Source organism: Saccostrea cucullata, unplaced genomic scaffold (genome assembly GCF_032062105.1).
Source record: "Saccostrea cucullata isolate Sc308-1 unplaced genomic scaffold, CSIRO_AGI_Scuc_v1 ctg475, whole genome shotgun sequence".
NCBI lineage: Eukaryota > Metazoa > Mollusca > Bivalvia > Ostreida > Ostreidae > Saccostrea > Saccostrea cuccullata.
The window spans coordinates 87950-104159 of NW_026920975.1; the positions used below are offsets into that span (position 1 = coordinate 87950).

The 16210-nt window shown below is 31.7% G+C and overlaps 1 protein-coding gene across 7 annotated transcripts in view; it reads left to right on the top strand.

Annotated features, from left to right (window-relative positions):
• The window catches only part of LOC134258888 (receptor-type tyrosine-protein phosphatase epsilon-like), a 94935-nt gene extending 78725 nt beyond the window's left edge, over window positions 1–16210 (top strand). The window contains exons 5-26 of one of the 7 annotated variants that reach the window (XM_062741479.1): window positions 1091–1228; window positions 1412–1552; window positions 1733–1870; window positions 2020–2120; window positions 2375–2487; window positions 2572–2630; window positions 2725–3014; window positions 4399–4486; window positions 5996–6063; window positions 6274–6310; window positions 7424–7521; window positions 10099–10227; window positions 10472–10620; window positions 11124–11259; window positions 11862–12008; window positions 13098–13191; window positions 13393–13466; window positions 13679–13813; window positions 14442–14564; window positions 14657–14802; window positions 15227–15362; window positions 15771–16210. In XM_062741479.1, the coding sequence (XP_062597463.1) occupies window positions 1091–1228; window positions 1412–1552; window positions 1733–1870; window positions 2020–2120; window positions 2375–2487; window positions 2572–2630; window positions 2725–3014; window positions 4399–4486; window positions 5996–6063; window positions 6274–6310; window positions 7424–7521; window positions 10099–10227; window positions 10472–10620; window positions 11124–11259; window positions 11862–12008; window positions 13098–13191; window positions 13393–13466; window positions 13679–13813; window positions 14442–14564; window positions 14657–14802; window positions 15227–15362; window positions 15771–15848 (2618 nt within the window). In that variant the 3' untranslated portion in view covers window positions 15849–16210. The remainder of the gene's footprint in view (window positions 1–1090; window positions 1229–1411; window positions 1553–1732; window positions 1871–2019; window positions 2121–2374; window positions 2488–2571; window positions 2631–2724; window positions 3015–4398; window positions 4487–5995; window positions 6064–6273; window positions 6311–7423; window positions 7522–10098; window positions 10228–10471; window positions 10621–11123; window positions 11260–11861; window positions 12009–13097; window positions 13192–13392; window positions 13467–13678; window positions 13814–14441; window positions 14565–14656; window positions 14803–15226; window positions 15363–15770) is intronic. The other 6 variants (XM_062741486.1, XM_062741485.1, XM_062741484.1 and 3 more) reach the window with 6 other exon arrangements.

Sequence of the window (16210 nt, forward strand, 5' to 3'; positions counted from 1 at the left end):
ACTCTCACACACCCTCACACACACTTGCACACCCTCTCTTACCCACACACACACACACACTCACCCTCACACACACACACACACACACACCCTCACACACACTCACCCTCACCCTCACCCTAACACACACCCTCACACACACATACATTTTGGCCCTCTGTTTTTTGTGTGAACGTGTTTAAGAGCCAATCGCTTTAATGACTTGATATTTTATGTCAGAGTTGTGGCATGAATAGTTTCAGAAATTATCCAAACTCTCTATGATAAAAGTTTTTGATACCCTAAACTTAAATGGGGCAAAAATTGGTTGCTAACGCAGTACAGTTTTCATGGCAAGATTCCTTAAAATAAAAAAAAAATAATAATATGTTTAGAGCTCCATAGTTTACGTTTGAGTCAAAGCAATCAATTTGCAGTAATTGATGTTTAAATACATGATGAAAACGTTCAGTAAATCAACGATTGCATATGTTTTTCAGTTAAAAAATGTATTCTACAGTAAAAAAAAATATTATTGACTGTCAATGGTTACCATGATTATATAACACAAAGAGCTCTTAAATTTACTATCTGTATATTTATGAACAACTAAAATGACTTTAAAATTTCCCTATCATTCTATTTTCTGAACTGGATGCAAAAAGGCTGGTACATAGGGTTTAATATTGATATAAAGTTGATAAAATCAACAATTCTACCTTCTCTCTTTCTCTTCATAAAATCATTTCAATATGTAATACTCAACTTTAAATTAAAATGTTAATCGCTATTTATGGTGTTTTACATACACATAACATGTTTCTTAATTAAATGGCAAGGTAATTCTTAAAGCGAAAAAAATTACTTTAATCTAATGGTGCGCTGATTCCGTCCTTACATCCAAAAGGAGCAATTATTCCCAATCTTTCTAATGCTTGATGGCATTGCAAAGTCCACGGATGCATAAAACAAATGCAATTAGAAATATTTCGGTACCTAATTTAAATGAACAACACATAACAAAATATTCATGGAATGCTTTCGATAGATGAATGTTTTAAATGCCTTCCCTGTTGCATATCTACCTTTTACGTCATTTTCATATCAAAAGAATGTGGTAATAGAACCTACGGAGATAAGTGTATGGAAGATTGTGGAACCTGTCTGGGATACAAACAATGTCACCACTTAAATGGATCATGTCTAGAAGGCTGTGACGCTGGATATGAAGGAGATCTCTGTAAAACTGGTACTGGTCTCTTAAAAGATACTGAAATTAATGTAATTGAATTATTTTAATGACATTAGCAAGCGTTTTTTACGAAGAACATTATATCTCATAGTAATAAAGTAACGAAGTAAAGTTTCTAAGTTCTGAGTTACCGATAGTATTGTTTCAGATCCCAGCATATACACATATTTTTTTTCTTAGGTTGTGAGAGTGGAAAATTTGGTATTAATTGTAAGGGAAATTGTAACAAAAACTGTTTGGTGCCCTATGTATGCAACGGAACGACTGGAGAATGTGAGGGCGGATGCCAGCCTGGCTGGGAAGGACTTCATTGTAATAAAAGTAATGTTTTTTATCATTGTCGCAACGTGACTATTCAACGCAGATTTGAAATATATCTTACACTTGTCCTGCAAAATTCAAAATAAACAGATATGAAAAACTTTTGAATATGAAGTTTTTATTACTTAAACCATCACCTCTCTTATTCATTTTTGTAATGTTTTGTTATTATTATTTTAGCATGCAGAAACAATAGGTATGGTTCATATTGTAATCAATCTTGTGGTTATTGTCGAGATGATGCTAAATGTCATCACATCAATGGAACTTGCCAGAGTGGATGCAAGCAGGGATACAGAGGCGTTAACTGTACAACTGGTGCATTTTTAACCTTAAAAAAATAAAATATAATCTATTCCTTTTTTTGGCAATGTCTACCTAATTGTAAATGATTGAATGCTTTGTTAGAATGGACATATTCTTTCATTTCGATTTTTTCCCCAATATTTAAATTGTAATTCTTATAGAATGCACCCTAGGAACATTTGGATTTGACTGTAAAGAAAACTGTAGCAAAAGATGTTTTGAAACCTGCAACCCAGTTAACGGAAACTGTCCGGCTATAAAAGTAATGTGGCTTTTTCTGTTTGGAAAATACATTAAAATTTTTTAGCAGAATCGGAGCCTTAAAAATGAGAAAACAGATGAAATATGCTTGTTTATATATCACATTGAATAATATTAATTGTAATTGTTTTAATATACTGTTAAAATCTTTATATTTGACAGATTCAATTTAATAACGAGCATAATACAATGTAGAAACCGAGAATATATATCTTAATCAGGTTCACGTTAGGATGTCATTATTTTTTTTTTCAGGAAACGTCCTTTCAGATAAGCAATAGCGTCAATTTTGGTATAGTCATTAGTGGAATTGTCGGGGTTATTATTCCTTGTCTTATAGTTGTGATCGTGGTTCTAGTTTTAAAAAGGTAAAGCTTTATATTAATTTTTCTTACGTTCCTGACATGTACATATAAGGTATTCTTGATATTTTGATATTTTTTTTTTTGAAGAAGACACAGTTTGCAAAAGAATAATTCAGATAGTGAACGAACAAAAACAAGAGACAAATGTAAGTAACATATTTTGAAATACAATTTTTTAATCCAATGATACAAAACATTTATCATCGATAGCATGATCAGGTTTATCATTCATATCTCAAGCGAGAAAAGGGGTGCCTGAGACAGAATTTACTAGCCATGATTCAAATTCGACATCGACGAGCAGCAGCGGAAACAAATTCTCAAAAACACGAAACAACAATCCAAGGAAATCGCAGAAGAAAGGTGATGAGGCTGATGTTGATGACGATGAGATACTGCATTTCGAGAATCCCTATGGAGATTTTTATGCTAATGAAATGACTATGTGGGATATACCTCTAAATCAGCTAGAGTCGGTTATAACTGAGAAACGAATGAATGAAAATGAAGGTTTTCAAAGAGAGTATGCGGTAAGCATGAAGTCAGTTTTTGTTCACAAAAAGTAAATGACGATAACGTAGAGAAAGAAAAACAAATAAATTAAAAACAAAAAGAAAGAAAAAATCCTATGTAAAAGAAATCAATTTGATTGATTAAGTATCTATACAATCTAGTAGCAGTCGCTAATGATAAATGTCCGCTAAATTATTTAATTATTACAGTTAATTCTCGATAAACCGCCACCTTTTGTAATTTAGAAATTATGGGAGTATAACGAATTTGGAGATGAATTGAATTTTCCATCTTTAAGGGAACAAGAAGTAGAGTTACCGTTCTTAGAAATACCATTTAGCGTTTCTATTCTTATTATTACATGTACATGCATATAAAAAAATTATTCTAAATTTGAAAATACAAGTTATTTTTATGTACAATTTCGCTAAAACAAAATGTGCAGTTCTGAAATAAAGACAAGTACATGTGGATGCATGTAAATTTGCACGTCTGATATTGAAAAAAAAACATGCTGAGTCGATCGTCGTGATATCTTGCCGATATTACGTTAAATGAATTCTTGAATAAATTCATTGTTATGGCATCATTGTTAATGACGTTCACAATTTATACAGTGTATTTTTTTAAAGCAAACTTTGCAAGGTTTAAAGCAGAGATTATCAAAATGCTATCGTTATCGGCGTAATTTAATAATGACCGTTTTCGTGGCGAAGCCATGACTAAATGATTTTTATCAAACAGAAAACAAAATTATTATAACACTTCACTTAAAATTATTGTTTATTTAATGCTTATTTAATTATTTAATTGCATGTACATCGTTTGCCTTTGCATGCTTTACATCAGGGGATAGCGTCAACCAATATTAGCCGCGCTTCACTGACCACATGCACCTGTGGAGGTATATCGAGATAATTGACACTTTAAAATGGACCTTTGTTTTGAAAACAGGGTGGCGGATGGCGGTATGCGAATTTGGCGTTATAAAGAGAATTTTATATAGCAGAAAAAACGTTCTTGGGAAATCATGGCGGTATTGCGAAAATGGCGATGAATCGAATGGCGATAATTCGAGAATTGACGGTATTTAGCAGTGCAGCGCTTAATGTCATAAATCAGGGAATTAATAGTTGACGTGCTCATCCGCTTAATGATAATTCTTTCATTAATTGCCGATTTAGCATTACCCGTTGAAAAGATAACCCATTGATGTAATAATTATTGCATTTAGTCTTACCTTTGCAACGCTTAATGCTATTTATATAACTATGCGGCGTTATATCATTAGCGTTTGTTACACCCCCTCCATTTTAAAAAATACACTTACCATATTAATTTTTTTTTTACATTTCAACCCTTGAAATGCACTAGTGTTATTGTTGACATTGCTCTTTGCAGACATTACCATACGGGGAACTCTACAAATGTGATGAAGGAAAAAAAGAGGAAAATTTGGTTAAAAATAGATATAAGACAACCTTTCCCTGTAAGTATCAATATCCAGAAAATGGATTAATTATTTCAAAATGCATATATTTTACTTCATTTCATGCTAAATAAACAATACTAATTTATCAGGTACCCTATTGTAACATTTTGTACATGTAATACGCAGTTGAGGTTTTGGTATCTATAACTCTGGTATCTCAAATATTATGAATATATATGTATAGAAGTGATGTTAATGTGTTTTAACCTCCATATCTCGAACTTTCGAATGTAAAGTTTTATATACCAAAGTTTGTCCGCATTATAGTTTTTTTTTCATTGTATTTTTATCTTCATATATTTAAATATTTAAATTTGCGGTATCGTTTTATTAAAACATAAACATGCAGAGAGCAAATATGTTCATATTATTGTTATTTTCAATTATAAGTTATTTACAAGTCATTTGTCATTGCCCAACCTAATCACACAACACAATATTATCTTCCGGTAGATAACTATAAATTGACTTCCTTTACTTGCTATTCATGTATAAAAATGAACAAAATATGCAAGTGAAATAATATTTGTTCGATTTTCAACATAAACAAGAATTAAATACATTTTTTTGGCGAACGATTTAACTTGTGCACATAAAAATGTGCATGTATCGGTAGAAGACAAGCCTTTGTGTACAATTTTGATGCCAGTTTTTTTACCAGCTACTTACACGGTCTCTTTTAAAAGATGACCATTTTTTGTTTGTTTTAAGAGATTGAGTTAAACCTTTGTCATAAACTATATTTTTGTTGTTAAATTTTACTCACGGTGAATTTCTAAATCTATAGGAAAATTTCAAATTTCAATACTTTGCAATCACTCCACGAGCTGACAAACATTTCAGCGTTGTCGTAACAATGTAAGCTGTCGCCAGTGTCTCTGTGTCTACATTATCATAAACGTCTCTTTCAAAATGTAGATTTAATGTTTTTGATCAAGTTTTATACTTGATTGCAAAATAACTGGCTTGAACCGTTCCTTTTTGGCGACCAGAATTCCACAACTTTTCATATTCAATCTTCCGACATGTTTTTTGTGCCTAATCAGCACTCATTATGAATTTTTCACGAGTACAATTTTTTTCCAACCAACAATCTGTTCAATATTACTGAACGCAAATAGCCTTTGAGAAAATGTTCCCTTGGAATTAAAATCCGATGCCCGATGAATTCGAAGCGTAACAGCCTTTCAAGTCGATTTACACCTTGTGTAATTTTTTTTTCTCGAAATTTACGACATGGGGTGGGTGCAATAATTCATATTCGAAAATATTCCATTTTCATATGTATATATAAGCTATAAATAAGAAATATAAAAACAAAATAGTGGAAATTGAAGTGGGTCGGAAAGTGATGAAATATTCTGCAAAGATCTCCGGATATCACGGGATTTAATAACGTGGCCAACCCACTACAATTTCCATCGAAGTTTTTTTAACGTCTTAGGTTTATCTTAATTGTTCATTCTTTAAAACCACACATATCTACATGTCTTTGTCTAAATTAAGATGACCATTCGAGAGTTATTCTGAGGACAGAGGCAAATTCTGGGTACATAAACGCCAACTACATTGAGGTAAAAACTATTAATGCAAGAATAAGACTGGTTTTATAATAGTGACATAATTTTATAAAAAGGAAAAATATTGAAAATTCAAATTGTTTAAGAATGAAAATAAGATTTTCAGTTCCATGCCTCATATATTTTTTATATGTGTTATTTACATCTTCATTTTCCATCACTGAATAGGTAACTGATGTATGCATATTCATTATTTCTTTGTAGGGTTCAAGTAGAAATAATGAGTATATAGCAACACAAGGTATATACTAGTATACAATTGACTTCAGGGCAAAACTTATTCATTATTATCACTTGTTTGGTTTTATTGTTTTACTTTTTGTGAGCCTTTTTTATTTAGAAAAATAATTTCCGTTTAAAGAAAAGCCTTCCGTTTTGTGCAAAATTTACTACTTTAAATGTTAAGAAAGATGACGTCCATATATTACATTTCTATTGTTTTCTCTGTGATAACGCCTTGAAAGTTAGACAATTAATTTTTTAATCATTCTGCAGACATGCAAATTTCACCAAGCGATACATCAGGAACTAAGTTAGCCTAATGAACATGTATATCTTGTGCGTCTGTCTTCGTGTCTTACGCCAACGATGCCTAATAGAGAAACACCAACATCTAACGAACGAACGAACGTAACCAAAAACGGGGATCAGTCATTGTAGTCTATTGTATTCACGAATGCATTATTGAATTCTTCAATTTTATTGGGATTTCGATAGCTAAAATTTTCACATGATACCTCAAAGCCAGGTAGTCGCTACAGTGACGCTACAATATATTTCAATTGACATTTAAACGAGCAAAGTGTTCGAGAAGGGAAATGAAAGGAAAACTTAAAAAATGTCATTCTGTGGCATGAAATAAAATATAATGCGGAACTATAGGGGTCGAAGGGGGGATAAGTACTTAACGAAAGGTGGTCGGGACAATAAGGAATTATGCTCTGAAACAAAATTGCAAAAACCCAAAGACTTTAAAGAAATTCAAAATACTATATGCTGCGAAAAATAAAATTAATATGGCTTTGATACACAGGTATTGTAGCTGTATTATAAATCCAGGGGGGGGGGGGGGGGCGGTGCCCGTTCGTAATTTGTCGGTTGAAATTACAACTTGCTTTATTTGTAAGGAAAATATATATTCACCATCTTATTATATAAAAAAAAAAGATTGATTCCAGAATACCGACAAAAAGATACCGGACTATTAAAAGTATGAATAATATGAAAAAGTAGTTGTCACTTAGTTGTCATCCTTCATCTAAGATTTATATCCATGGCGTTCTCAATTCTATACGTTTCAAGATACTCCACATTTTGGTATTTAATATTGTTCTTGATTTTATTACTCATAAAGGACCAAAGCAGAACACACTTGTTGATTTTTGGACGATGATTTGGCAAGAAAATGTGTCTTCAATCGTTATGCTAACGAACCTGCAAGAAGGAACAAAAGTACATTACATTCTTCACTCAAAAACTATTAGATTCATATAGATCTTTATTTTACTATGATCAAACCATTATTTCATGTTACATTTTTGAGGTTTATACTGTTATCAAGGATAAAATCATTTTTGAAAAATTATGGCTTACTAATTTAATTTTGTATCAAACAAAAGGGCTATTCAGTTCAAAATGTAATTATCTTTGGCAATCGATATATATATATATACTGAAAGGAAAAAGAAACGCACAAGAACATGATATGGGAAAATTTTCTGACTATGTGACCAAAAATTATGAAAATTGGTCAGATGTTTATTTTAGTTACTTTGCACTAAAATCACTAGTCAAAACTACTCAACCATGAAATGTATGGCATCACGTAGGGGAAATGAAAAAAAGTCAAATACACGTGCATGTTAATGATGTTAATTTTGTAACAAAATTTTGTAGCACCATGCTATGCATTAGAATTATAGACATCGTTTTTGCATATTTGCAGTCAGTATAAATTTCTTGCAATCGTGGTATGGCTGACGGAATCTACTGTGGGTTCAGTAATTGAATTCAATATTGCATAAGTGAATAAAAAGGGAAAAACATGCTGATGTACAGATTTTTTTCTCAACTTTTCAACCAAATAAAAGTGTTCTTTGGTTGTCAGAGATTGAACTTAAAATGTTTCCAACCAACCATGACGGTGATGTTGGCGCGTACCAACGTCACAACAAGATAGGGCTTTTCATCACGCCACCTCGGTTATTGTCAAGGCATTATAACCGAAACTGATATTTATACAGCAGACAAACATACTCACTTTTTTCACCCTAAACTGACAGAAACTCTCTGGTCTAATTTGGGCCGCGAGCTTGGCCAGCTTACGTCGATTTTACTCTCAAACGCGCACGTACGCGTCGTTTACGTAATGTTTTTGAGCATGTTTACATTGGGAAAATGTAGCTAATATTTGTCGATACTTTTTTACAAACATTCACAAGCACCAAACCTGCTGGGTTCTGTATATTCTATCCTAAATCGAAAATTCGCGGGATTCGATTGAGCGGGGGGATTTGTTGATTTTGGAATAATACAGCTAATCTCAGCCATTAAGACTACCATCGGAAGGGTTGACTAATAATGCTATGAAAAAATAAATGCTCTGGTGAACTCAATGCACAGGAAAATCAAGTTTGTTACTGATGCAAAAGGGAGATTAAGAGAATTTTTAGTTTTATTTTTTGGGGTTGTCAAAATATTGATATCAATATCTCAGGAACTATCACTCAAAATCGCACAAAATTCTGGTAACTTGTTGATTAAAGATGAATTAAAATGTAGGATAAAAATGCTGAAAAACGTATTTGAAATAATTGTTTTAATTTAACTCAAAAGTTAAATATGCGTTTCTTAATCCTTTCAGTATATATATATATATATATATATATATATATATATATATATATATATATATACTGAAAGGAAAAGGAAACGCAGGGTAAAATTTTGAGGTGAATTAAATTTATTTTTTTTTTCAATTTTTTTCAGTATTCCTATCTAACTTTTAAAATCATCTTTCAAAAAGATATAACAAAAAATTTCATTTGATTTTGTCTGATAATTCTTGAGCTATTGAACCTCATATGAAGATACCCCTAAAAATGAAAATCGAAAACACTCATTATCTTCAATGTCACTCCTGCACATCTGTCATGAGCGTTATTTCTCCTTTGCATGGAATTCAATCAATTCATCAGAGTGATTATCTTTTAAACCCTAGCTGTATTGGGCATCGGTAACCACGCCAAAAAATTAGTCATGCAACGCGCGCATGCGCGAGTGAGAGGAACACAACAGTAAGTTGACTTGCTCAAAAAACCACATTGCAGCTTTGTTTTCTTTTATTTTTTTGTGTGAATGTAATTACTAGAATAGTCCACTGTATAAAAGGCGGTTTTTGTGGTAGTAGGATTGCGATTTGAGAGGTAGAAGGACGATTAACCCGCTCGTAACATGGCTCTGTTTCGCGTTAACGTCATCGTCACGGTTGATTGAAAACCATTCCAGGCCCTCTCTGACAACGGGTAACAAGTTTTATGGGGGAAAATTTACAAGACACCCATTAGTTACCCATTGTTGCCTTTTTCAATAATTGGGCAATTCGAAAATCAGACCCCACTGAACTTCCGTAAACTGTACCCAGATTGCAAGGAATTCATATCGTCTCTAAATATTGAAAAAACAATGTGTATACCTCAAGTGCATCAAATGGTGCAACACGATTTGTTGACAAACTCGTGGTTATCAAATTGCACGTGTTTTGGGCTTTTTACCGTTTTCCCTACATGACGTCAAACATTTTACGATTAAGTAATTCTGAACACTGATTTTGGTGCATGGTAACTAAATTTCTCATCTGACCAATTTTCGTACTTTTCGGTAATGCGGTCAAAAAGTTTTCGAATATTATGATACCCGGCGTTTCTTTTTCCTTTCAGTATATATATATATATGTATAATTTTGATTTAACCATAGTGTGTTCCTGTTCATTTTTTAATATGAAAATCAATGTTTGCATTCACTTACAGATGAAATGCAGTCAGTATTGGCCAGATATTAGTAAGAAGAACAACTACGGAACCGTCAATGTGAAGTTGATGGAGGAAAAAATGTATGCATTCTACATTTTAAGAAGGATGTCTGTGAGTCACAATGAGGTAATTTTAAAAAGAAACAAAAAAGTACGTTTAAATACTTTTTCAACTTAGTTTTCAATATTGATCAACACTAGATCAAAATATTATAGTTTATCAACAAAGTTTCCTTATGTTAATAGACTGATTGTAAAATTTCAACTCTAAGGGTACAGTTACATGACTTGTATAATTATTCAACTTAGCCTTCACATGTAGAAATTATACTTATCAACAAAGCTTAAATAAAATTACTTTTTAATTGTAGTCGAAGAAATCTCGAACAGTGACTCAATTTCATTACACAGCCTGGCCAGATCACGGGACCCCTGATCCAATCTGTCTTATTGTTTTCCTTGATCACGTTAACCAAACAAAAACCAATCAAATTAACTCCCCGACAGTTATACACTGCAGGTATGTTTGACCATTTAAGATTTCATCCAGTAAAAGAAAATTAAGAAAAAAGAAATGAAAACTTTCATTGCAAAAAATATATTCTTATTATATACCGATCAACCTTGCTCTCTTTTATGACCTGTTGATTGTGGCGTAAAACGTATTTAACGTACTCGAATACACAGCTGATTTTAATCAGATTGATTCGTCGGGGCCAACGGTCTCGCTTTTCTTACTCAGGTTAGAGAAGCGAGACCGAACATGGGTTAAGGACTATGTATCAGATTGCCTGAATGTAGTAATTTATCTTATTCTACATTCACATCATAATTAAAGTTATGATTTTGCAAGAGAGAGAGAGAGAGAGAGAGAGAGAGAGAGAGAGATTTTAGTAAAATTTTTGTTACGAACTATTTCTAGAAGGTTTTCGTTGCAAAACATATATCTGATAATTATCTTGATGGCTATGTAATTATAATTTATTTATTTGATTAATTTTTCAATTTATTTTTCATCATTAGTGCTGGTTTAGGTAGAACGGGAACATATATAGCATTAGACACCTTGGAAAAGATAGGAAGAAAGACAGGGAAAGTCAACGTAGCAGAGTATGTCAAGAAGATGAGAGAAAGCAGGATGAATATGGTCCAAACATATGTACGATTTTACTTTAAAATAAACAATGCTAAAAGATTCTTCATTTTTTTTTAAAATATATATTTTTGTGCATGCTAACAATAATTAAGTCATCATCTTTTGAAATATGTACTTTTTTCATAAATCAATTAAAAATATTCTTTGTTCATGGCCAATTTGTAATAAAATCTAATGGTGTTTTTTTTTTCCAAATTTTAATACTTTTATGCATAATTTTTCTTATGTTATTTTATTTTATCCAAATGCTAAAAATGCTACAAAAAAGAAAAGAAATTTTCACGTTCTTTTGTTCCATTTTTACTTCGGAAAATAAATCTTTCTCCGTTACTATTTCTTTTGCTACACGTTTCATAATGTTCGTAGAGAATAAAGAATGTGTATTTCCTTACCGCCGAGATATGGCTGAAATATTGTCGACAGCAATGAAAATTAATTACTAATTGTAACCTATTTGAAATTTCTTTTTTATATATTTATAGTAGTTCTCTTCAAATTCATTTCTTTTTTAGAATTTTTCTTAGGAAAAGACGGGAAAAATATTCGTGTTTTTTTTTTTTTATTATCAACTACAATGCAATTTTATCATAACATTTTAATTTCAGGAACAGTACATGACGGTTTTTCTTGCATTGAATGAAATATTTAAGGCGCCAATAAACAACCATACTATTGAGGACTTTACCAGAAAGGCCGGAACCATGACGACGGATGAACCCGCCAATCATAGTGCTTTACGAAAAGAATTCCAGGCATACAATAAAACAATAAGCTCTGCCAAAAAATAATTTGGCTTTAAAAAGTGCACATGCAATGAAATTGAATGGACATTTGCAGGGAAAAAATATCTATTTCAGATAGGGTTTTTCAGAAGAAAAAAAAGCTCTGCCAAAAAGTAATATGGCTTTAAAAAGTGCACATGTAATGAAATTGAATGGAGAGTTGCAGGAAAAAAAAAACTTTTTTCAGATAGTATTTTTCAGAAGGAAAAAATCAAGTGGTTATAATGAAACAAGGGTTTTTTGTTACCTTAAACATTTTGAACCAATATGATCAATAAAATATACATATGAACATGGGTGCTAGAAACAATAATTTGTCTTTTCTTTAAATCAACTGATGAGGAAATAACTATATTTTCGTTAACTTTTTAACATAAAAAATAAGCTATTTTTCATCATTTGTTTTACATATACTCTTAAACGTTTGTTTCTGTGCGTAACCGTTGAAGGTTTTTTTTTTTTTTTTTTTTTTTCTCTTTTGCTATTAATAAAATTATGAATGTAATAGAATGTATATTTTGAATGGTAAATTCTCAGTTTATCAGAGAAATGTACCTTGGTTGAAATATATGCATGCGCATGTACCTTTAGATTAACCTTTTAATCCTAAATTGAACATTTGATCATAATTTAAAATATTTTTGGCAATAAATTAAGTAAACCGTCAAAGTAGGAGATTAATTATCTATATAAAATTGTCGTCAGCTCTTGTTATTTTTGTTTATTATAGTTATTTCCTTTTCCTCTATGCTTAAAACAAAAAAGAAAAAATATATAAGATTTAAGTCTTCTAACCCTTCTGGTGAAAATTGTCCCAGTTTACCTCCTTTTCTGTTTTCCTATTAATGATAGAGTACAGACTTGGGATGAGGAATATTTAAAAAAAAAACAAATTATTGCAAATCTCCGCTCATGTAACTTTTAAGCTTAACTAGTTTTGTCATAAACACTATGTTTTGCATATTATAAATTGATCTCTATCCAGAAATACTATGAAAACGAGTTGTCTTAGAACATATAATCATTTATATACTTTTATACTTCTTTTCTGACACTTAGCTTTTGATGAAGATACGACCTATTTACACCGATGCTGACTTTAAAATCGCTAAAGAGCTTTGTAGGGATGGACCTATCACCGGTTTTTTGCCATGTAAGTTTATGGCAGCATATTTATCAAGAACAAATCGTTTTTTATCTAGATTGCAAACTGTGAATATGTTATTTTTTTTAAAAAAATTTGTATAATTCAGTAAAACTTACAAGAATTCAAAAATGTTTAAAATGGGAACTTTAGGACCTTTGTGTGGTTATTGTCGGTCAATTTATTTTTTTTTCTCTTTTTTTAACTTAGTGGATAAATATATTGTTTATCTTTCAACACCTGTCACGAATCGAGGAAGTTTCATCAATGCGATCTACGTACCGGTAAGAAATGACAAACTAGTTACAGTAAAGAAATACCGAGTATTTATTTTTTTATGTGCAAATGTACACTGCGAGATTTGTAAGGTGAACATTTGTATAATCTATGACAAAAAAATATTCAACATTGAATGTTGTCCATATCTTTTATTTCATTTTATTTACATCATTTTTATACGTGTTAAAAGAGTTCCCTTTTCTGTTTATTTCTTTAGTCATTCACCAACAATTGGGCCTTTATTGTAACTAACTATCCATCGGAAGGGGACGCTGTTGATTTTCTGCGCCTGCTCTGTGAACAAGAGTCCAGTACTGTAATTTGTATGGACCCCCTGAATGAGATTGAATCGGTATGTACGTGAAAACTTTATGGGAACTAGACGGTAGTTTTATTTATTTCACAGACATCTAAGGTAAACTTATTATTGAATATTAGGCTGAACAACCGTTATGCTTTTGTTGCTGGTGTCTTTAATGTCTGGTTACAATAAGGTGTCTTGAAGAATTTTCCACTTAGACCACTATTCTTTTTTTTTAGTAGTCTACTGTAAATGTACTTTTTTCCACGGGGTCATAATTCCGCGGAATCTCAATTTCCCCTTAATCCACGGGTAGATAATTACGCGGATTTCTTAGACTGTCACTATAGGCCTTGCTTTTATGTTAAGCACGTAAGTACGCTTGGATAAATTTCCGCGGAAAATGTGTGACCGCGTACATAGCGTAAATTTATACCACGCGGAAAAAAGTACTACTTCAGTATTTCTTTTATATTTTCCTTGAATTTTTTTTGTTTTGAAGATCAATGCAATTGAATTAAAAAAAACTTGTAGACACTGTTTTTTCTTAAATTAATTAGAGATACGTTATCAAACTTTTCGCACATGGAGACTCAGTGGTAAAGCAACGCATTCGTTACTTTTGTTTTATCTATACTTAGTATGATATCTATATAATTTGTGGTGATTTTATCTCTAGTGTAAGGCCTGGCTACCAAGTCAAACCTCCTCCTACAATTCAGTACCTCCTTTCACCATAAACTTCCAATCAAGAACTGAGACCGATGTCTGCAGCCTCATTGTTCACATCCGGCAGAAAAATGTACGTACCCAAGATGGACCGTCTTCTCTCGCTGTCTCTTCCTCTCTCTTCGAAAAAAAAACAATATTTCACATATCATTTTTGTCAAACAGGTTAAGAAGCCTCGGACAGTGACGATAATAGAGCCAAGATCTAGCATCAAGACTTCCGGAACACCTTTGGATACTTCCCAGTTTCGAAGCCTGGTTTCTGCTGCATCAAGCGCGGAAACAGAAAATCCTGTCATTGTTGTCAGCAGGTTTTGTATTAATTTTAGAAATGAAATATATGGAGAAAACAAACAGTATTCAAGCTCAAAGTACACAAAACAATACAAATTAGGAGTAGAGCAAACATCGTCCTCGAAAACATTAAAGGTGGGATCAAGTTCCACGGAGGACTGAGAATCTCCCCTGCCGATGCATTTCAATATATTGAAAAAGTTGAATGTAAATCTAATCACCTGTTCAGAAAATAGTGATCAATCATCATTTTTTTTTCATAAATAGAATTTGATGCATGGAATAATTGAAATTTGCGTGCCAAGTTTGTGAATGCATAATCTAAATTATTTTCCTAATTTCTGTCTGACTGTCATTGTTTGATATAAAGCGGCATGGATATGAGTTGAATTTACTATCTAAATTGTTTACTTTTGAAATTAAATATCGTTTACCATGTAGCGATGGAGCTGTCCTTTGTGGTGCCTTTTGTGCAGTTCATAATGTGATTCAACAAATCTATATGGATGCAATGGTGGATGTTTTTACAAATGTCAGACAGCTTCAAGTACGAAGACCCGAATTCTGCTCCAGTCTTGTAAGTCCTAACGAATGTATACATGTAATACATTTCATTATATTAATGCTGACAGTATAATACGGTTACATGTATAAGTGATATGTTTACGAGGGGTACTTTCGATTGTAAGGAAATTTGCAGTCTTTTGAGTGTCAATTTATCAAACAAAATGTTTCTTAGCATGTAATGAGGATTGTTTGTTTGATAAATCTCTTTTACATCGATAATTTCAACAACTTGTATTACATGCAAGATTTTAATTGTTGAAATGTTTTGGCGATAATTCGAGAAATTATTTTATTTAATAAACAATTAAATGTATTCACCTTTCTTAATGAACAAAATAACATAAATAAATACACCTCATTTAAATATCAGTAATTTAGGTCCGTTTTATATTTCATGAACACATGTTTTTTCTTACAGGAAGAATATGGGCTGGTCATGAAGGCCGTGAACGATCACATTCAGCGAGGCACTGAAAACATATACTCCAATCAATAGAAATTCATCAATAAGGGATGATATGCATGTAATAATGATGAAATTCAAAAGTTCATCAAACATATAGACTTAATTGTTAAAAAAAAAATATCTTTTTCTTACATTATAAAGATTATAGGTAAAGGATGATATTACATTTGAGCCGAATTAATTTTTTTATGTTAAAGAGGTAATTTTTGGGTTTAAAAATACGCAATGCATATACTTGTTGAATTATAACATTTTGAAACCTTAACACTGGGTAGAATATGTTTTACAAATTTCGAAAATGTCACTATTATCATTTCCTTCTTAATAATTCGTACATGACAAAAATATAAAAAAAATAACTCACTGAAAATAAGAAAAGAAATAAATGTTTC